The 23,514-nt window shown below is 39.0% G+C and overlaps 1 protein-coding gene across 1 annotated transcript in view; it reads left to right on the forward strand.

Annotated features, from left to right (window-relative positions):
• The first annotated feature begins 695 nt into the window (after window positions 1–695).
• The window catches only part of ERBB2 (erb-b2 receptor tyrosine kinase 2), a 64,316-nt gene continuing 41,497 nt past the window's right edge, over window positions 696–23,514 (forward strand). The window contains exon 1 of the mRNA XM_063300647.1: window positions 696–988. Coding sequence (XP_063156717.1) covers window positions 907–988 — 82 coding nt within the window. The 5' untranslated portion in view covers window positions 696–906. The remainder of the gene's footprint in view (window positions 989–23,514) is intronic.

Consider the following 23,514-nt stretch of genomic DNA (forward strand, 5'->3'; position numbering starts at 1 on the left):
TAATTTAATAATACTTGACTCTGAGTAGACATAGGAATGCATAGTGAATTTAAAAACTTGATTAGGGCCAGGCAATTTTAACTAAATGAATTTTAGTTCATGGATCTTTGTGTTAAGAGCCTTTATTGACTGAAGCTGTTTTGCATCTGTTGGAGGTTGGGGAGAAAATAGTATCAATTTGTCTTTTAGGGAAAAAAACCCTATACTTAAGACTTCATAATGCAAAGATACTTGTTAAAAACTTTACAATTAATCTTTAATTGTTCAGTCTTTCAAATAGCTCCTCCTTTTCCCCAACTCATTCAAGATTAACACATTCTCCCCCCCCCACCTTCAGAAGCGTTATTTCTTACAGATGTATCATCCAAACTTTGTGGCTGTTTTTGATCTTTGTTGCTGTAGGGTTTATTGTGCTAATTATTGACCGTTCTTGTTTTCTTTTCGTTTTCAAAACTGTTCTGCAATTTTTTATGTGACTTTTAAGATTTGCATTCGGCAGTCAAAGCCAATGATCCACAAGTTAAAAAAAAGGATCGGAAGAGAAAATAAACTCCAACTTTAGCAGCACGGAGTCAAAGAAAAAAAAATAGAAAGCTTTCCTCGCCTGCTGTTCTTCCCACCGGCATAACTTAAGCACGCTCTCAGAAGAACTCATTCGCCGCTCCCGAGGGAGCTGGAATCTTTGTCGGGACCGCGCTCGGCGCGTTCCTGACATTTAGCGTTGGCGGAAAAAAAAAACCACGGAGGTGGTGACTTTTTTTTTAAAGGAAGTGAAAGGGGTTGAAAAGTTAGGTAGCGAAGAAGTGAGGAGGGAAGCTGGTGGGAATATTTTTCAAGATTGCGGAGGGGAATAACTCCGCTTCTCATTCTAGGACATTATGCGCCGGAGTTTGCAATGATAAAACAATGGGCCACATTTTTTGCCCCTGCTGGTTCGGCATGGGGTTTCTCTTGGTTTCTGTCTGGCCAAGCGGTTGGGCTACCGAAGGTAGGTTACTGTGAATGTTTATGTTTGTGTGACTTGATTTGAATCGTGGGAGAGAGAGGGAGCGAAGAAAAATCCGTCTGGAATTTCGGGAAAGAGGAATTGCCCAACGTAGGGAGAGTAATTTTGCTTGCCAGCTTTTTGTTGTTTCTCGGTTACACTTCCCTCTGTGTGAGGGCGTATATACAACTTAACGTATCGATAAACTGCGTAGAACTGCTCAAATACTCGCCTCTGGGTCAACCCTGAGCGAAGGCAGGGCGAGGCGAGAGAGGGAGAGGGAGAGAGAAAACTCAACTTGGATTGTTAAACTCTGCGGGTCTTGTGTGGGGAGGCGGGTTTTGCAGACAGGGCTGAGAAGTTTTCGTGGAAAAGTGGCCTTTCTCAATGGGTTCGCCCAGATTTCAGTTGACAAAACAAATCAGGAGACTGTATCGCCAGGCGCGGACTACTAGGTCTTCTGGAGGCCGTTTCTCTCCCCTTTTGGGGTCCCGGTCCGCAGTCGGCGGTGGCGAAGGAGCTTGTCTTTACAACCCCGCCCTTCGAGAGAAGAGTTGTTGTGGCTGGTTGTTTTGTTTCAATCCGTAGCAGTGGTTATGAGCGTGAAAGCCGGGGACTCTGGTTGAATCACTCATGAGTTAAATTAGGGGTTATCTGGATTGCTAGACAAAGCGTATGTGTGAAAAAGAATGTTTCTGCCTTGTAAGGAAGGGAGATAAAGGGCTGAAGCTCTCAATGGACGGTGACGGAAGCTTTTGCGTATATTCATAGATATTTAGCCTTTTTATTTAAATCCCCCCAGAGTCCCATTTGCTTTGATATTTTTCAAAGTAGAAGCACTAGTCTAAAATCACTCCGCTGTCCAGAAATAATCCGTGTCCAGTAGTTCTAATCGAATATGAAGTTTGGCTGGATCTAGCCGAGATTTATTTCTAGTGAAATCCTAGGCTCCTGAAAAGTAAGCCTCATTGAGTTCAGTTCAGTGGATTTAATTCTTAGCGAGGGGGTATACCAGCCTTCCACAAACTGCAGCTGTCCTGAAATGTCGGACTACAGTTTCCATCATTCCCAGACAGTATGGCCTTGATGATTGAGAATTGTGGAATAGGAAATCCATTCTTGGAAGGTACCAGATTACAGAAAAGAAAACTGCTGTATGGATTTCAGCATAGTTCAGTGTTCCTGGTCAGAATCCCAACAGGTATTGTCCACAAGAAATGGAGGTGACTCACCATCTGTCTTTTGATTGTCTAGATTTATGCACTGAACTTTTCCCTACTTTTTCTTAGTTGCTTGTTAGTGTACCTCTTATGGAAGTTTCACCCCCATCCTTAAATCCGGTTTGTCCAACTGTTTTGGCCTAGGGTTGTTTACATATACCCAGTATTCTCCCAATGCGTTTCTTGATCTTGCTCCTCCAAAGAAATGGAATGAGTTAAGGATGATATTGAGAACAAGTGTTCAGCTGAGTCTGGTTAATAACAACAGACAATTCATGATATGCAGCTCAAGCAGTTTCCAGGCATATCTTATCTGAATGGATTCTGTTAAGGAAACATTGTGAAAATATTATTAGGTTCCTTGAATTTAAAGGGATAAAGCCTAGGGATTAGTGAGTGGTGCCTCATGGGTGAGAGAGCCTGTCAAGCCAGAAGGGGCAGAGGAACCAGGAACTCCTTATCCATCTTTTATCTCAGTATTTTCGGTATCCTCTTCCCAAGGTGTAATGGGCTTACATGATCAGAGACGGTTGATAGGAATGGTAAACCAAAATATCTGGAAGGCACCAGGTTGGTGAAAACCAGTCTATACTGCTGGTGTTCTTCAGGTGTTCAGTCTGGGGTCTCTCTCAACCCTACTCAGTGTGCTGAGAGGCTTCATGAAAAGATTATCTCCTTTCTGTGGACTTCTGTGTAGGGAAGTCAGGCCAGCCAACTTGTTCCCGTTCTTCAAAAAAATATTTTTGAATTAGTGCTTTTTATTGATGACTTTGAGCTATTGTTGCCTACTGATTCATTGTATATGAATCTTTCATGTTTTCTGTATGGTTGTAAAACAATTATTTGTTTTACAATAAAATTCAACTGTGCTTATTTCCTGTAAACATTTTCAGAAGAAGAGCATCAAATACCACAAGTTGTCCTGAACTTGAAATGAAGGCATTAAGCCAGTGACACTTTTCTCAACTTTTATTGTAATTTAAATGGTGGAGGAAAATTACCTGCTAAATTTCTGAAAGTCAGAAAAGGAAGAGAATGATATTAAATCACAGAAATGGGGCCAGAAACAAAAAGGTGGCAGCCATAGTTATTGATAAGGTGGATATATCTCACAGTCTCAATTTAAGGGCTCAATAAATATAATTATGTCTAAAAGCTTTTGCCTTGTTTTGATAGGTATAAATTTTCAGTTAGTTTTAGCAGTTGTCTCTGGAAAACTGATACGTAGACATGTGAGACTGGACTGAAGAGAATGGTTTTTGAAAACAATGGTTGACTTTTAAATTTAGGCATCAAGTGGATCATACTGTACTGATTTTTGCTTGTCTCTCTAGAAAATTAAACCTAATTATTTCTTTCTATCCCACACCCCAAGTTTAAATGTTTACAATCTAAACTTTAGATATGGAGATAAGCTTGGCTTTTTTGTGTGTGCTAACTTGAGTTGATAATGATGGTGTTTGAGTCAGAGACACCAAATTTGATGGTGTTTTCTGGAGTGTTGCAAAACATTTGATGTGGCAATGGAAGATAATGCAAATAGCATGTTATAAATTATGCAGAGAAGGTTGTTTTATTTTTTTTGTCACTAGTGCTTCCTTGTTCTGTATATTTTGGTTTGTTTTTTTACGGTGAAATAAAGCAGAATATACACTACATTGTTTGTAGTAGTATTTTAACTTTTGGCAGCCCACATTTGGGCACAGCTAGATGGCTTATTAAAGGCCTTGAGTTAGTGGTAATGCTGGCATAAAGTTTGCTGACTCAATTGCAAGTTCTAGACTGTCAAAATAACAAGGCTGGTGAGTGATGCTGCTCTTATTGATTTAAAGTAGGATGAGATAGAGAAAGTGATTGGTGGAATCTCTTGGCTTTATTTCTCCTCCCGCCAAGCATTGTAGGCTGGCAGGGAACCAAGCACCAATCACCTTCTGTAAGGTGTGGTAGGGCAGGATTGGACAAGTGTAGATGTGTGCTTGGAAAGTCATGTTTAGCCACCTATCAAGTTGCCTGAGAAATGCTAGGAAATGTCAAACGGGCTGGCAGGCTATTTTTGAACGTGGGTACAGTGTACCATTCTTCTGAAAGAGCCCTAAACTTGAGTCCAGATCTATCCCAGCTGTCAGTTTACAGGTGAAGAACAGAAGCACAGGATAAAGTGGGGGTGAACAATAGAAAACAAGCAATTTCTATCCTTGAGATGGGCAGAGGGAATGGCAGTGCTAGCAGCTTTCTGTCTTAATGCCTGGCAGCATCCAGAAGTAGCCCATGGACAGCCATGAAGCTAAAATGGAAAAGGCAAGGTGGTGCCATTCCTCTGCACCACCACTACCATGTAATAAAAATAGTAACAAATACAGTCATGCAGAGCTACTTGTTGGCAGACACAGCAGAAAACCTGCAGTGCATCCGATGGTGATAGAGCAGCAACAAAGCAAGTAGAATCCAGCTGTCTTCTGTTTTAAATCAAGGTGTGCAACACAAGACGAATACTCTTCCAAGAAAGTGAACATTCTATTTTCAAATACAGGTATTGCCCTCTTTCAAAAGAATGCTGAACTTATATTTATTAAGGAGCCTGTGTAAGACATATTATGTAGATAGATGCCTCTGTGGAGGCCAGATGTCTGGTCCTTCCTGCAGCCCAAGCCAAAATGGCCATTGAGGGCAGATCCTAGCAACTGGAGGGGAAGGGTTGCAGTCGCAACCTGAGTGGCCAATAGCAGCTGGGCAGAACCCACTTTTGAGAGCATCAGCAACAAAGGACATCCACTGGTTGAGATCCAAAGAGAGATGTCCTCGGGCTCAGGCCTTCTGATTGCTGTTCTTCCTCATTCCAGATATATGACAGTGATTTATAGTTAGGAATGTAAGACATTACTTCATATTCAGGCTGTTCTTGCCCTTCTACAAGTTTGAGCATCTGGAAATTTGGGAGTGTGCATGTCTGTAAGATTGGGGTGAACCAACCCAGCCCTCAGGCTGGATTGGCACATTGTATTAAGCTATAATTTATTTAACTGTGGTTTAATTGAATATATCGTAACCTGGTCTTATATTTATCGGCTTCAAATAAGACTTGAGCAAGAGCCTTCAATGAGAAAATGTAATGCAGATGCCATGTTTATGCCCAACTAGCCCTGATTCTCTGGCTAGATTACTTTGCAGTTTGTTGGTAAAAAATCTGGTAGCATTTTTCTGACTAACAAATTTTATTAAAAGGCATGCACTTCCTAAGTTTTTGCCACCATAGACTAACATGGCTCTCCTTGTATGATGTCTACAATCACATAGCAGTTTGTTGTAAAGACTACTGAGGTGATACATTTCAGAATCCATATTGGTGGAATACCTTTTTTAAAGGTAAAAATCAAGGTAACAAAATACTATGCAAGGTTTTTAATTCTCCAGAGCATCAGGCAAAGCTTAAGCTTAAGCCTTGCTTAAAATCCCTGGCCTATGGCATCACATAAGCTAGTTTTAAGTGGCAGTCTCTCCTTGAAGGCTCTGTGGTTTCTTCAGTGCACTAACAACAGATCTAGACTAAATATGAAGAATTATTTCAAACCATTTCTTTGGGAGGAAGTAACAAAAATTAAAATTCTCTACTTCTTTTGAAGATAACACACAGACTTGTTCTACTTCTCTCTCAAGTCCATAAGCAACTTCTGAATTCCTTGAATAGATCCAATCTGAATACATCTGTGCTACAAGTCAAATCTCTTTCAAACATTAGGTTGTCATAGCTTTCTTGGATTAATCAATTCTATCTGCTGTGACTCAAATGAAATTCTGAATATGAGCGTGTGTTCTGCAGTCAAAGAGCATTAAAAAGATACATAGATCTTTGCTTAAAAGAGGTTAAATGAAGAATAGTGATCCGACACAATAATTTGGGAATGTGTTACCTTGGTATTCAATGTCTAATCTACATTCTTTCCTACATAGTATGCAAACTCCATTGGCCTAACTTCTGACCAAGGTGACCTTCAGGCTTCCATCAGAACTGAGATTCCTTTGCTTCCCCACTCCGTTATACAGAGCTCCTATTATACAGAGCTCCTATTAAATATTAAACCAAAGTGGTTTTACAGACTAGGAGAAAAAGCCTACTTTCTCAATAGTAGAACTCTGTCCCACCTCCCCCCATGAAATTTCTCAATTTACTTTAAGGAATATTGGCTGGCTCTGGATGCCCAGGGGCTCTTTCTGCTGTAAGGTCCCCAAAAGTGGAAAGGGAGAAATAGAGGCCAGCTAGCATCTCTGTCCACATGGAGAGAGCTCTCTCAAGACACTGTTCTATCCTTGTGCAATTATACCATCTGTAATACTGCAGAGGATGTTCAAGTACAAGGGGGTATATGTGCTTGAGAGCAGGCCAGAAATACATTCCTCCTCGTATTATACGGCAACCTGGAACAGGCTTCTATTGATAGCCTGCCCTTCTACATGTTCCCATAAAAATGTTGCACTTGGAAAAGAGCTATGTCTTGTCATTTCCTTTTTTCTGCAGAATTTGGGGGGATGGGTGTGGTTTTGCCTTGTTTTTAAGCTGTTTTAAGCCAATTTTAGGCTCACACAACAGTTTTCATGTATTTCCTGATTCAAAATGGCAGGATGCTTGGAAGAGATTTGCAGCTATAGAAATGAGTTTAGGAGCTGTATGCAACCTGAGGTAACAGGTTGAACATCCCTGATTGTACATAACTAACATGCAGTGGAATTTCTGTAACGGTGGGAGGGAGAAGATTAATGTATCAAAATTTACCCCAGCCTCTTAGTAACTGCTTGCCTGGTTACAGTGGTGAATAAAATTTCCTCTGAGCCAGTCCTGCTGTGGCAGAGCAGCAATTGTGTAGTAAGTGTGCAGCTGCCACAGCTCCCTTGTCTTTACTCATACTGTAAACATGTATCCCCCCCCCCCCAAATTAGAGGATTACGCCTGGAAGAGAAACTGAGATGCTGCTGTTAATGCAGTGCTATGCTGGCTCCCTTTTGACCTTCTCCCAGTAGCATGTTTGGGGGTGGGAGTGTCAGGCAATGCAAGTGGCCCTTGGAGTGGCACTCATGTTTACACAACCTGTAGATTCCTGCAAGCAGCTTGAAACACAAGAACGTTCCTGAAAGAGCAAAGGATTGTTATTTCAAAGCCTAGCAACAGTTTGTTATTAAGTCACAGCTGCTGCTGGTAGGTAATAATGATCACTTTTATCTAGCACTTTTTGAATATTTGAAGTGCTTCATGACGATATTTTGGGAAGCCTAAAACAAGGATTGGAACTACTACCATCACCCATATTTAAGGTTACCAAGTCTGAACTTTGGAAAAGTGCACTTTTGTGCACCGTGCCAGTTGATGGATTGATGCACCTTCTGCCCCCCCCCCCCCCATGCATTCTGTTGTGTCGCTCTAAAGGGATTAATCCAAACAGGTTCCCTTTGGAAGCTGCTCCTGTGCATCAGTAGGGATGCCACTTCCTAGATGGGAATCAGGATTGGCTCAGTTTAGAAGAGATTTTGGATAGCATGTTTAGTATAGTGATTCAGTATTCAGAAGGATGCTTGGAAGTTCCAGCATTGCTATGCTTTGTACTCCAGAGAGGATTATAAATGAACACATTGCTTTGAATCTGTTGCCTTGAAGTAGCCTAGAAATCTTATAAATTAAATAATTCCTAGTAGTTCAATAGGTTTGACAGCAGCAAGTAGGATGATTTGTTTTGAGCCCTTGCTTAGCTAAGGACAATATGGGAATTTTAGAGCCAAGGTCATATATGTTCAGTGTCTTAAAAATAATATCAGGAGCTGTTGGATATTTTTTATTCCTGCACTACTCCTGCACTCCATAGTTGAACATGGAGTTCAGAACGTTAATGCCTACATGTTCTTCTCAAAAAGAGAAGTGTTCCCTGAGTGGGTACATAGTCTCTCCATTTGTAATTTATGCAGATAGCTGAAACCATTGCAGTTCATCAGACTTTCTAATAAATGTTGGAAGTGTGAAAAACGTGAAAGGACGTTTTACCCTCCATGGTGAACTTGTGAAAAAGCAAAAAAATATTAGATACAAATACATATGATGATACAAAGAATTTTAAAGGTAAATATTCAGATTAAACCAGATTTTTTTTTAAATTGGGACTTAAGGATAACCATTTAGAAAAGACTCATGGAAGATTGGTTTTGTATATGGTAACTGCAGCAAGACTGTTATATGAACAATGTTGGAGAAATACTGAAATACTCACAATAGAGGAATGGATTGTGAAGATGGCAGAATTTGCAGAAGTGGCAAAATTGACCTCTTTGATCAGGGATAAAAAAGCAAGTACTTTTATAAAAGACTGGAAACCTTTTATGAAAAAAACTTTTATAAAAGACTGGAAATCTTTTTTGCTGAAAATGGAGAAAAAATGAAATGGTGATTTCTGGATTTGCTGATAAAAAGGATTGAATATGGGATAGAGGGGAACTATGTGATATAATCTTAGGGAGGAGGGATAATAAGTTGGTTTGTAACTGCTGTAAAGAAGATCGGAAGTTGCTTCTTTATCTTTTTTTCTTCTTTATTTGTACTATTTCTCACACTTTTTCTTTCCTTTATATGTGTTCTCATGTTTATCTTTTATTCATGTAAAAATCTTCAGTAAAAATTATATTTAAAAGTTGGTGGACATTCAGTGGAAGGACACTTCATAAATGATCAGGTGCTTTATATCTCTTTCTTCCAGCTGCATTATAAATCAGTTTCACAGGAGTAGCATTGTTCAAAACAGTAAGTGGCTTTGATTTCTACAGTATTATATATTATTGTTCACACATTATGTTAAACCATACTCTGGTTTCTTAGTGGTTTTAGTATATATATATGAATCTAGCCACTTGCTTCCAAAACACATTTTAGCGTCCCTGTTACTAGCAAAAAGCTCTGTATTATATCAATACAATCTCCTTAAGGAGTTTTCATCTGCTTGCAATAAGTATGACTTTAATGGAAACCTTGCAGTACTCAGTTATCTTTCCTGAGGATATAAAATTATTTAAAGGTTATAGGATGGATTTTTCTACTTCTACTTCTTCTTCTTTTTTTTGGGAGAGGGCAAAGAAGAGGCAACTATGTTAGGAATAATATGGGTTTGGACTCCTACTTTTTGGATTACTTTGAGGAATATTTGTTAATCACCCACTTATTGACCAGGTTTGAGCCTTTAGTTTAGTTTACTTATTCATTATTTTATTTCCATTAAGGTGAGACCAATGTTAAAACAAATCTTTGAAAATATAAGTATTATTATAAGTAATATGAGTGCTTATTTCTTAATGGTATGCAAATGACATGGAATGAGAACAATATAAGTTACCTTGCCTTTCCTAACAACTTAAGAATTCTAGGGATAAAAAGGAAGGGAGGAAAGGAAAAAAAATCTCTACCTCTTTTAAATACAGCCTAATCCTCAATCTCATAGAGCTCGCTTTTTTTTTTTTTGTGCTCTTTGTATTGGGAATGGGCTGACACACTGCAATTTTAAATTCAAACAGGATAGGAGGAGGATCATTAAGAACACACTGGGAAATTTAAAATTAGGACTTATGCACTTTTGCTATTGTTTCAAGTAAGTCTGAAATGGAGGGAATCTCAGCAGTAAGTTGTTTTGCCAGTGTCCTCAAACCTGCAACCAACTATTTATTTATTTATTTATTTATTTATTTATTCATTCATTCATTCATTCATTCATTCATTCATTCATTCATTCATTCATTCAATTTCTGTAGCTGCCCATCTCAGCAAGTGACTTTGGGCAGCTTACAACAATAAAACTATAGAACAATTAAAACAATTACAAGAATTAAATTACAAAATAAGTATAGATGGCTGCTAAGTAAGCAATGTATGGATGTTAATATAACCAAGAAATGGGACCATTCACACGCTCACGGCCCCAGGCCTGGGCACATAGCCAGGTCTTCTGTTCAGGAGGGGTCTGGGAGAGAAATGATCAAAGAAGTACTAATGTCTGTGGGCAATGAATTTGGTAAGAGAATATTCAGAATGTTATGGCTACATTTGTCATGTGTGAGGCCAATGACTTTTAGTTTATTTAGTACCTCATGCTATTTCAAACAATATAGTAGGTATTGGTGAAATGTTTTGAATATGAAACACCCTACTTTGAGTTTGAAACAGGTTGTTTTGACCTTACAGAAGTATTCCAGTAAGACCGGGTCTGTTTTGAATTTGAAATATTTTGCACACCACTACTGGATTGGTGCTGCTGAAAGGCATAGGCAGATTTTGAAGAATATAGTCTTTCCTGGCGTTTGACTAAAGCAACAGTTGGCTTCATTTAATTTCCACCCTGTATCAATTTCTCTTGTCTTAATTTGTGAGCCCTTGACTCCTATTTTCTATCCTATATTTCTTATTTGTGTAAAGTAAATTTTTGAGCCAAGACTTTTTTTTTAAGGATTTGGAGAAATAATGGCAAATGAAGTTTCACTCTTTCAATCTACATATTATTCTGGAAAGTGCCAGGTTGATTCCAAGTTAAGACAGAATAAAATTCTTGACCATCTTTGTTACTGCTTCCTTTTAGCTATCTGGCATGAATTTTATTCTTTTTAAGCTATTGAAGCAATGGCCCCGAAGCAAAGATGAGATGTAATTTGATTTGTGTTTAATACTCAAACACCATTGCCTTGTATTTAGTTTGTGATTTTGAGTAAATATTAGTTTTGAACTAGTCCAGCTATCTTTTTAACTATGGCTAGACAGCCAAATAGAATCTCTATGCTCTTTGTCTCCAGTAGGTGATATTCAGAGATATTGTCAGTTCTTCCAGGTAGGCCAGGTCAGGGAACAGATGCCACAAGAACTACTGGAATACTACTTTATTGTTATAGGGTATAATAACAGAAACTTGAAAGCCTGACAGTGTTTCCCTCCCTCCCTCCCTCCCTCCCTCTTCTGTCAGAGAGAATCAAGGCAGGACAATCTTGAGTTTCTTCCTCACCTTCACCCCACCCCCACCCCATCTTTCTAGGGTGAGCTGATGTTTTCTTAATGGCTGTTGCATACCTTCTTCAAGGCTATCTTTGTACTCCTTGAAAGATATACTGTTTGAATATGGATATTCCATTTAATTGTCATATATAGGGTAGGTTTCCATTGGCAGAACTGGGGTGGATTACGAAGCTAAAGAAACTTGAGTGTGATTTACATTCAGGCATTGCATTGGCCAATTTGTGGATGGTGTACAGTAGTAATAGGTTTCTTGGGAGGGAGGGATTGGCTCTGGGAAACTTGGATAGCTTAGGAAGGAAGGAAGGAAATTTTAAAATTCCCTTTTTAGTAAAAATATATGTTGGTAGTAGTCTATTTACCAGATGCTTGCTCAATAAAACAGTTTAAATGGATAAAAAGACGGTGACTCAGAAGAAGTATAACTCCTTTAAAAAGTGTGCATTAATGTTTGCAAATTTTTCAAAACTGATATAAATACAGCAAAACCAAACAAAATTGAGCACAGCACAGAGGGCTGCCAACTCCAGTCTCCCTGACTAAAACCTGTGCATAGCAGAGCAAAGCTTAAGGCAGAAGAAAGAGTGAAAAATGGAGGGGGGGCATAAAAATAAAGATTGCCCACGGTGATCATAAAAGCTGCCTGAATTTGGGGTGATGAACAACACAAGATAACAATAGAAAATGCAGAGGATGGAGACTCATTTCATATACTGATAGTATTGAATCTTTTTATGCAGGTGAGGGAGGAGGCGCAGAATTCACAAAACCCTGGATCTGTTCTGTAAAAGAAGTTCTAGTCACCAGTTGTGAGACTAACTGCTGCTAATACTTCTCCCTTTGCATTTGTTTGCTGGCTGCCTGGTTGCAAACCTCTTGCTGAATTAATTTAAAACCAGTTTGCTTGTTTGTCTCAGCCAGATTTTATTTACGGTATTGGTTTGTTCACCAACACCTAATCCCTTCCTCCCACTAAAAACTTCTTAAAGGTGGCTTGAAGGGGCATCGGCAGCTATTAAAGTGATGCTGGGGGATTCTCTCCGGAAGGGAAGGGAATCTCTCCATCTGTAATGAAGTTAATTTTAACACGACCTCCTCCCACGCTGCTCTCAGTGCCAGATAAGAGCCAGGGCCCCTGTTCATTTGGGTGGCCAAGGCCTCCAGCCTCCTGCTGCCTGTTGCCGGGAGACCATTGGCGGACATGCTGAGAATTCCAGCAGCTGGGAGTTGACTTTATTACAGGCTCTTTCAGTTGATTGTCCTGTAGGAGGGTCCCTGCTGAGCTAGATGTTGGAGAACTTCCCTTGATTGGCAGCGGCCTCTAGCTGCAGGAACAACCCCCATATGCCCTTGCCACGGGCAGCACCCAAACACTTGGCTTCCTTTGGCCAGAGCACTCTCATCAGGCGGTGGTCCTGCCAACAGTACCTGGAAGAAAGAAACAATTTCCAAACTCTGCAAAAATCCATCTCTGCTAATTAAAGAATGAAAAAAGGGGCAGAGTTATTGGGCTGCTGTTAAGATCTCTGGGTAATCATAAATTAATAATCACAATAATAAATTATAAATTTATAAATAATCATAAATTATTATTACAGTAATCATACATTGCTCCCCCATCGCACTCTGTCTTTGAAGTGGGCAGCTACTGTTTGTGACAGTATTCCCATTCCCATGCTGGGAATCCCTGAACCTCTCATTTTTGCCTTAAATGTAGCTATGGTATATGCCAAAATTTATGGGTTTTTCCCCCCTCCTGGAACTGTTACTGACCAGGCTGGTGGCTTTTTCCTATCTACTTCATTTATACAAGGCCGCCTCTGCTGTATCTCATACTTTCCCAGCCCAAAATGATGGAACTAGATTTCTTCTTTATCTCTGCACATATATTTTACACCTTAAATTGTAAAAGTGCAGTACATTTCCAGAGAACTCAGAAAGTTACTTTCTGTTATGAGGATTAAGAAGTCAAATTATTCAGTATGGTTTCAACTAAATACTGGTTTGTATATGTTGGATACCTGTGTGTCTTTTCAAGAAAAAAATGGTGTGTTCAAAATGCAACAGTGGTTCATTGTGTTATACAGGCTTCCTTTTGGACAAAAAGCACAATTTATTCTGTTTTGGAAGACTGTTGGCTTTTGAATTAATTTTCAAATCACTGTAAATGCGAGACTATGGGAAAGGACTTTTATAAGCTTTTATGATACGAACAAATGAAACTGCAACACTGGAAGTACATCCATTTTCTGTCAGTTATACAGTGATCTAAGGAACTCAGCTCTTTTTATGTATTTGAATACGCATTTAACTGTCAGGAGTCCTAATTTGAGAGTTGTTTAGAAATTTGGACAGGAGATACTAGTTATTTGTTCCCTATTGTTAGGTTAAATAAATAATAATTACAGCTGTTAGTTTATTTTGATATACAGTTCAGTTATTATTTGTATAACTCTTTTTGTATCTGAGAGATGTATGCTATATGAATTTTGTTTGTTCTCCCTTTTTGTATTTTTTTCACAGCTTAAACAATAAATAAACAATTCAACTTGCTCATATTCCAGTAGAAAGGTTTTTTTTTAATGAAACTTACTCATATTTCACTTGGAGATTTTCCAAAAGGCGTCAATTTAACTAATAAAATAATCAAACTGATAAAAGATTGCTTTTCCAAGCATTCTTGTACTGGAGGTACCATCCTTAGGTTTCTAGTGGTGAGCACAAACTACTGGCAAATTCAGTACTACCTCATATTTCATTCTGTGGGACAATATTCAATGTAAAATCCAGACACCAAAATATGTAATGATATGTTTATGTAGGACTAATAAAAATATACTCCAGTACACCTGCCAGATAATGAAATCTGTGTGGATAGTGTCATTATATAGTTACCACTGGGCATCACTGGACACACGTATATTTGGGTGGAGTTGGGTGTCTGCTGTTTTCTGTTAAAGAGAAGTAACAAAATCTTTGTCTAGCTTCCTGATCTGTATATCTCCTAAGCCTTCTATGACAGACTGTATTTATCTAAAGTCTTAGGGGTTAGTTTTGGGCCCAAGGGATCCAATTATGGAATATATAAATTGAATTTGAGCATATGCAAAATATCTTTTTACTTCTCACTGAGTAAGCATGGCCAGTTCTTCTTTCTTGTGGGAACAGAAATAAGAGCTTTTTGAGTAGAAACTCTGTATTCCAGGAAAGCTTGAGTAGTGACGTATTTCTTTATTTTGAAATTGTGTTCTTCATGTTGGTTTTGATTAGGAAAAGTAGCTACGGCAATGGCACTTCACTTGCATTAAAGAACACTTGTCCTGCATCTCTCAACAGCTTAGCAACTCCTTTCTTTCACAGCCTGTACTTGTACATCTAGATTTTCCTGTGGCAACAGGGCTACATAAATTGAGGTTGTTGATCCTAATTCTAGCCAGTTCAAGCCGTGTGGGCAGCACCAACATTAGTTGTTGGTGGAGCATTGTGGTTTCATGAACATTGCTTCAGAGAGCCACTTTTTCAAGCTGAGCATGTTTAGAAAGGAAAAGTAGTTCTGCTGTCAAACTCTGCCAGCTGTCTGAGGGATGATGCAAAGACACTATAGATCTGGTAAGAAAAAGAGTTTAGCAGCAGGCATTCCTTGAAGCAGCCTTCCCCAACCTGGTGCCCTAAACATGTGTTAGGCACCAGGTTGGAGAAATTGCCTTAAGGAATCCAAGAAAAGCCAAGTCCTATATCTGTTTCTTGATTTAAAATGCAGATATTCTAAGGAGTTCCGGCTGCAATACGTGTCAACTTTTCTGCTTAGGAGACTCAGTTCAAAGGTGGCAGTCTCCTATAACGTTTTGATAATTTGTAGAAGAAGGAATTTTCATATGCTGGGCTTGCAAGCAGCAGAATTGAATCTGCTATAATTCCATGCTTTGGGCAATTGTTATCTATCCTTGGTCATTTGATCATACATGTCCCCTTTGCTTTTCTTCTGAAAACTCCAAAACAAATGTTGTTGAGGCAATTATGGTTAGATCTAGATGTGATCCACCCATTGAAGATTAGGCTTACTATATCTGTGACAGAGAAATCCAGACAATCACTAGATAACAACAAAAATTAGTTTTCTATGTATTTTTGCTATATGTAGTAGTTGTCCAGATTCTTGCAGCCCAGATATGGTAGGCCTTTTTGAAATGAACTTTCTCATCTCTTGATTCCTAATATTATGTATTTACAACATAGTGGGAGAAAGTTTTGGTTCAAATTTTCCTCAGCCTCAAAGTTGCTTACTGTACATAGGCCATGTAATAGTTATTTGGCCCCCATAAGTCATTTGTAAGATAGACCTTTTTGTTGGTATTCTGGTTTACATTCCAAAGTAATACAAATTTGCTTAGCTAAGAATATATTCTGTAATCTTTGGCAGCAGTAAACACAAATTCTTCAACCAGAATTAATGTAGAAGTAGTTGTTTTGATTAACACTGTTAATCATGGCTCAGGATGCTTGTCATACCCAAAAATGAATGTGTTCCATTCATTTTTGTTGTTCTTGTTCAAAATCTAAGATCAGTTAAGATTTAAGGATATAATATAAATTCCAGTAAATGCTTTCTCACTCTTCTTTAAATAGAAGTAACTAGTCCCTGTATTATTTTTTTTAAGGAAACTTAAAAAAACGGCTTGTTTACTATGGTACAGATTTGTATAGCTGGTGATCCACATGTGGCTTGCTTAGTTTGACAGTTCCTTGTGGTTGCAGTTCTATGTTGTAGCACAACTGTGTTCACTACCCCAGTTGCTGAACTGTTTAGCTTTGTGCCATGAATTTTACAAGTCTGATATACTCTATTGAAGTTTGTAGACTGTGTTCGAAGGTTATTTTAGATAATTTCCCACTCTCTAGCATGCATTCTAAATCTGAGTCTGCTTGCCATCCATTAACCTGTATATTAGTTCCACCTCATTGATTGCTTAATTCTACCTGAACATTGGAACTAAGTGAAACTATGTTTTCTTTGCCAACTGGGATGTGTCTATTTTTTCCTACTTTTCTAACTCTTATTTGAACAGAAGCTGTGGCATTTGTGTGAGAACAGTTTCTTCTTGGCTGACAATGGCTCTCAGTATTAAGTTGCCCATCCTTGAGAAGCTGAAGCTGATTCTTCTTCAGTTTCTAGTCCATGCTGGAAAGGCTTGCATGGGAAAGGAGTAAAGGAGAGAGGGGGAGGACAGCCATTCCAAAAAAACAAGCTTATTGCTTACTGCCCTGAGTTGTATAACTGGTCTATTAGTTCTTAGCTAAACATTTTTTTTCTTCAACAAAGTGCAAAACAAATACTCTCTGATGCATGGACTTTTAGATTCAAGTCTGCCGAATTATCTTTTATTTATTTATATTTATCGAGAAATTTACCTAAAGTAAAAGACAAATTTAAAGAAAAAGATAGAAAAGAAAGAAAAAAGAAAACGGTGCAAAAAAAGGAAAAAAAGAAAAAAAAAACCAAAGTTATGAAAAATAATGACTTCTGACCTTCTCTTCAACAGATATTGACAAACCTATCATCCCCCCTCTCTTATCTCTTCCAGAAATCCCTTCAACCCATATTAAATTCTCATCTTTTCCAATCATTAAATCCATAGATCATCATTTCACTTTTTTCTTCTTTTAGCAAAAAGTCCATAAAAGGTTTCCAGACTTTTAAAAAAGCATGTTGTTTTCTCCCTGACCAAACAGGTCAGTTTTGCCATTTCTGCTAATACTGGCAGTTTTACGATCCATTCCTCCCTTGTTGGAATTTCAGTACTTCATAGAACTTTATTAATTTTCAGAATATAGTTAAAATACAAAATATAGAATATAGAGAAGATAGAGTATAGGACTAAAGAAAAAAGAAAAACTATAAAAGCGGAAAACAGAAGAAAACAGAAAGTGACTTCCAACCTTCTCCAATACAGATAGGAATGCATTTACAAATATAATTTCTTACCATTAGTTAAACCTTAGTAATGTTATTTCTATCAAATCCAACCATTTAATCATTAAAACCCAAAATCAAAACTTCATTTTTTTCTGACACAAGCAAGTAGTCTAAAAGTGGTTGCCAAGTAGAAACAAATCCAGACACAGTATTTTCTCTTATCAACACTGTTAACTTTGCCATTTGGGCCGGTTCCATCAATTTAATCATCCATTCCTCCACTGTAGGAACTTGTGGTTCTTTCCATCTTTGTGTGTATAAAGCCTTGCTGCTGTAATCATGTTTAAAAGCGAAGTCCCATGTTGTTTCTTGAGCTGCTTCTCCATCAATCCTAAGAGAAACAGTTCTGTTTGTTTGTTTGTTTTGTAAGTCCTCTTTAAGGATCTTTTGAATATTAACACATATTTGATCCCAAAATTTGTTGGCCTTCTCACAAGTCCACCAAAGATAATAAAAAGTTCCTTCACCAAGAGAACATTTCCAACAAATATTCATTACTCCATTGTGCATTTCTTGACAACTTATCAGGAGTTAAATACCAATGATACATCATTTTATAAAAATTCTCTTTTAAGTTATAATTCAAAGTAAATTTCAAACCTTTGTTCCACATGAACCTTGTCAGAATTTCAGTACTCTTCTATCTTTGTGCATATAATAATCTTGCTGCCGTTACCATATACGGAATTAATCTTCTAATTTTCTAATTTCAGTATTCATAAGCCCCACTAAAAAAAGTTCTGGTTTCTTTCCGATATTAATCGTTACAATTCTTTGTATCATTTTATGTATTTGTATCTAAAATTTCTTGGCTTAAGTCTGCTGAATTATCCATAATTTGTTTCTGCTAACTCTCAGCCTACTGAAGATTCGTAACATTTGATGTTCCTTCTCCCACCGTTCTCGTGACATATTATGAAAATTACACAACAATCAGAATATTTGCATCAGTTTTAAAATTAATTGGTACCATTTTAAAACACAGAAAGGCAACAGAGAGCTTGCAAAAAAGTTTTTATGTACAAGTTATACAGCAACCTTTTCTGACATGGTACCTTCCAAATGGGTTATATTACTGCGCCTATAAATTCCCAAGATGGGAATTTTAGCCCGTTATACCTAAAGGCCACCAGTTTAAAGATGTTTATTATACAAATAGGGAGGGCACAGCAAATTCAAAGAGATGGGTCTTGTTGTAAGCAAATGCCCGCCTCGTAGACCAAAATTTACAATAATCACATTCATCAAGGGCCCTGCCGCTGACAACAATTCGTTCTCCCGTATAGCTATGAAAAAGGGATTTAGATTGTTCTGTCCATGGTATGTGAATTCAGCCCTTCCACCAAACACAGTCTTGGCTGAATTATACCAGTTGTTTACTGAACAATGCAGTCTAAATGTTTATGCTTTCCATAAAGTCAGGGGTTAGAAAAAGAGTTTGATGAGATGGTTCCACAGCTAGTATATATAAGCATGTCCACCCCCACCCACCCCAAATAAAGGATACAAATATAAAACAGGGTTGGATAGCTTTTGGTGGCTGGGGGTCTCAGTGAACATGGGGGGGATTACCGTAGGAGGGATGATTATGTAAAATAGGTAGGGCTAAGTTATGGACATGAGGGGACTTCAGGTTAACACACTTTTGTATTAAAGTAACAGTGTATAGAAAGCTGAATGGAACATGCTAGAGATTTCAAGATAAATTGTATTTGATGAAGAATGATTTTAACTGACCAGCAGTTTAAAAATGGTAGCAGCAGGCTGTTTTTCTTAAATTATATTGTTAAAATGAAAAGAGCTCCTCATCAGGTCTTCCTCTCTATCATCTTGCACTACAAGTTATGAATACTGGAAACTCAGCTTATACTTTCTCCAGATCCTTTTTGACTGCACAGCTTAGGTTGTGGTATCAACAAGCACTAAGGTTGTTTTCTTCCCACTGTGTAATCAGAACAACAGGTGGGCCATAAATCCTTGCCCCCTGCTCATGGCCATAAGACCTCTCCCGCCTAGCCATTTCATGTATAGACATGTGTCCTAGCCCAAGGCACATACCTCAGTGGCCTGATACTGCATACTTTAAGTCTTAACAGATGATTATGTGGCCCCGTATTCAAGTTGTTTCCGGCTCCTTGTCATATCTATAATGGCAGAGAACAAACTTCAGTAGAGAGTGCACCTCTTTGATTCACCTGGCCTTGGTCCCAGCTACCTGGAAGATTTACTCCGTGATTCAAAAATTGGAAGACTAACCAATTTTATTAAAGCTTTTATGAAGTATAACACAATTCATGAGATGCATGGAATGGCTAGATTGATGTAGGATTGAAATTGGAGTAAGATGGCAGGGAAGGGGTGGGAAGACAGGGTGGTTATGCAGATGCAGGTTACATGTGAAACAGATTACAAGTACCTTATTAACATTTGTGTTCAAAACCCTTTATGTTTGTGGAGACCTTCTGAGATGGCCTGAATCCTTTTGATGTCCTTGAGTTCAGCAGTCCCTCAATCAAATGTATTGGTAAAGTTTCTTTGTTACTTTGAAATCTGTAATGAGATATCCTGGAATATTAAAATGCTTTGATATTACTTTGTCCCATTTTGAGTCATGATGTCAAACTTCTGTCCATTAATTCTTTTGTGCAAAATTTGTCTCATTTGTCTTATGTAGTTTCCAGAGGAGCATGACTGGCAGATGATGGCATATATTACATTAGAGGAAGAGCACACAAAGTGCCTCTAATCTTGTGTGTGTTGGGGTCTGTTGGTGTAAATATAGGGGCAAAGTAGACATCTGGGTTTGTTGCAGGGTCTGGTTCCAATGTAAGTTCACTGTTCTGTCGTTTTGCTTGTGAAGATCTGCTTTATGTTGGGTAGCTGTCTGTAAGCAGATAGAGGCCTGCTACCCAGTGCCTGAGAAAGTGCATTGTCGTTGCCTAGTAAGGATTGTAGCTTATTAATAATGGAAGCGTGGGCTGTAGGTGAGCTGTTGTTCTGTTTTTGTGGGCTGTCTTTTAATAGGTCCTCCCTGGGAATCAATTTGGCTCTATTGATTTAATTGGATGGGTAGTTCAGTCTCCTGAATGCCTGGTTTAATTCTGTCAGTTAGCTATCTCAGTCAAGTGGATCAGAACAAATGCGGTTGTAATGTAGACCCTGGCTACAGAAAATAGCTTTGGTGGTGCGTAGGGTGAAAGCTTGCAGGTATTTATGGCAATCTGGAGGTTTCCTTTATAAGGGGTGTTTTATCTGTTATGTAGGGACGCAGTGACACTGCAGGGTAAACCGCTGAGCTTGCCGATCGGAAGGTCGGCGGTTTGAATCCGCGTGACGGGGTGAGCTCCTGTTGCTAGTCCCAGCTCCTGCCAACCTAGCAGTTCAAAATCATGCAAATGTGAGTAGATTAATAGGTACCACTTCGGCGGGCAGGTAACAGCGTTCCATTTAGTCATGCCAGCCACATGACTGCGGAAGTGTCTATGGACAAACGCTGGCTCTTCGGCTTTGAAACGGAGATGAGCACCGCCCCCTAGAGTCGGACACGACTGGACTTAATGTCAAGGGAAACCTTTACCTTTACCTTATCTGTTATGTAGTTTTACCATGACATCAAGGAAATGGACTTGTTCTGTAGATAGGCTGAGGTTAATTTTGACAGTGGGGTGGAAGCTATTGAGTTGTTGATGGAATTGGGTGAGAGATTCTTTTTCATATGATGAAAATGCCATCAATGAATCTCAAGTCAAAGGGGGTTTTCAGGGGATAAGAGCTGAGAAAGTCTCTTCTGAGTCAGTCATGAATATGTTAACTTAGTGTGAAACCATGTTTGTGCCCATGTTACACCCCTATGAGGGCATCCAGGTGATATTTTTGATATGCATCTAGGGTTTGGTGTGATCTGTAGTTGTGTGTTGTTTCAGGATGTGTTGGCTCAATATATGACTGAGTCTTGTTTCTTGTCTTGAAAGTTTACTTTAAGACTCAAGTGGCAAAAACATATCTCAAAGTCCCCATTGAATTGTATATTTTGTGTGGGGCAAAAGAATAAGCCTTGGCAAGAATGGACTCTTCTCCTTGGCAACTGTGTGCTGTATAAGTTCACAATATTGTGGATGATCTGTGGAGCCCTCCCATTATGGTGAGTCGGTGCTTGTAGAAGTTTGGACAGTTGCTTTTCTTTCTTAAAGGAGGTGAGTTCATCACTGTAGATTTGTTGTCTTCACAAAGTCCCGATGCTGTTGAAGTTCCAGGGTATAAATGGCATTTATGATTAACTTTTGTGTGGTGGCTCAGTGGTTAAGATGCCAAGCTTGTCGACCGGAAGGTTGCAAGTTCGGCAGTTCAAGACCCAAGTGCTGCACAGCGGAGTGAGCTTCTGCACTCACCCCAGCTCTTGCCAGCCTAGCAATTTGTAAGCATGCAAATGTGAGTAGATAAATAGGTACCGCTGTGGCGGGAAGGTAACAGCGTTTCTGTGATTGTCATGCTGGCCTCATGACATGGAACTGTCCTTAGACAGCACTGGCTCTTCAGCCATGGAAACTGAGATGAGCTCCGCCCCCTAGTGTGTCATTAGGCACGACTAAATGGGTATCTTTACCTTTACCTTTTGCTTATTGTAAAGGACGCTGATTAGATGGTATATGAGTTTCTCAGAGAGAGTATTGCATAATCTTTGGCTGTAGACTGTAGAGGGTTCTTCACTTTCAGTCTCTTAGGAATGATGTCATGTTGTTTGCCATACGTTAGAAAGATAAAGACTGCATCTGTGCCAATTTCCTGGTAGGTTCTATGGGTTTTCACTCCATCTGGCTGAAATTGGTGCTACAGATGTTGCAGGAGGAGAGCCATGTTCATCTATCATAGCCAAATAATGGCACAGTTTTGATAGCACTTTTTCAGACTAACAAATTTTATTAAAGGGCATAAGCATTTGAGAACTACATGAAACAGCATCATCACAGGCCCCAACAACTTCACACATAAGAATAGAGGTGCCTTTACATGCTCTTTCTCTAATGTGATGTCTGCCATTATCTGCCAGCAGTGCCTCTCTGAATAATATGGAGCACAAACAGGCCAGAGTTTGCACAAAGAAGTTAATGGACTCAAGTTTGGCACAGGACTCAAAATAAGGATAAAGAAATATCAGACCATTTTGAGAAGCTAGGAAGAAAGTGGCCTTCTCACACCTTCTAAAGAAGAGTAATTCAGTGCAGTCCAAACTCTCACCTCTTGACAGATGAGGAGGAAAAAGAGGTATAAAGAAGGTGTAAATAGATTTACCAGTTTTGAAGAAGATCTTCAGTAATGGATTGGAGCAAACTAACCAAATGTTTGCCCAGCCCTGGAGAAATGTCAGTGCAATCCTGGATAAGGCATCCTGGAGGCAGGACAGAGAAGGGCCTTGCTCTTCCCAGTTGTTTCTCTACATTATCATTTTAGGGGAGAATGTGGTTCATAGTGATGCAGGACTTAAGGCCCTTTACTTCGTTGTAGGAAGGAGAAGGGTCCCATCTCATCCTACCTTCAGCAGAAAGAGATTCTCATTTTAAAACATTTCAAAACACACTGTTATTTCAAGACCTGCCATGCAAGTCAGGACTGATAATACGAGTTTTTAAAAAGATCTACCCACACCTAGAACTTAAAAAAAGAAAAGAACATTCCATGAGGAGAGGAAGTGAGCAGCCAGGACTTCTGGAGACTGCTCGACCATTGGGAAGGGACACTTCACCCCCCACCCCTGAACAGGCAATGGGAGTATTGTGGATCCAAATCCTTTCAATTATGCTTTCAGGTCCATGCTTTAAGAAGGGAATAGGATTGTCAATTTCAGGCCATCAGGAAGAGTTGCTTGTCAACCACTTCCTGGGTTGGCTGATTGACCAACATGTACAGCACTGCAGTGTAGGTGCAAGCTCAGGAACAGTTGGAAGAGAGCTGTCACAAAGCAGACTTGCTGGATCAATTACAGGTAGTCCTTGTTTAGCTACTGTCTTGTACAGCAACTGTTCACAATTACAGTGGTATGAAAAAGTAACTTTGTGACCAGTCTTCACATTCACAACCTTTGCAGGTCTGTAAAGCAAAGGAATGCTGAAATAAGATCATAAGCACAGTTACAGTTTCACTTAGTGACCGCTTTGCTTAAAACCAAGTTGCCGATCCCAGTTGTGGTTGCTAAAGTAGGACTATCTGTATAGCTAAGCAGGTTGCTGCTCCAGACACATCATCTCAAATCTTCTCCTCTGTATGCCATAGATTGTCTGCTTGGACAGCCTTATGCTGGCATAAGAGGAAAAACTTCTTT

This window comes from Candoia aspera, chromosome 4 (assembly GCF_035149785.1).
Source record: "Candoia aspera isolate rCanAsp1 chromosome 4, rCanAsp1.hap2, whole genome shotgun sequence".
Taxonomy (NCBI): domain Eukaryota; kingdom Metazoa; phylum Chordata; class Lepidosauria; order Squamata; family Boidae; genus Candoia; species Candoia aspera.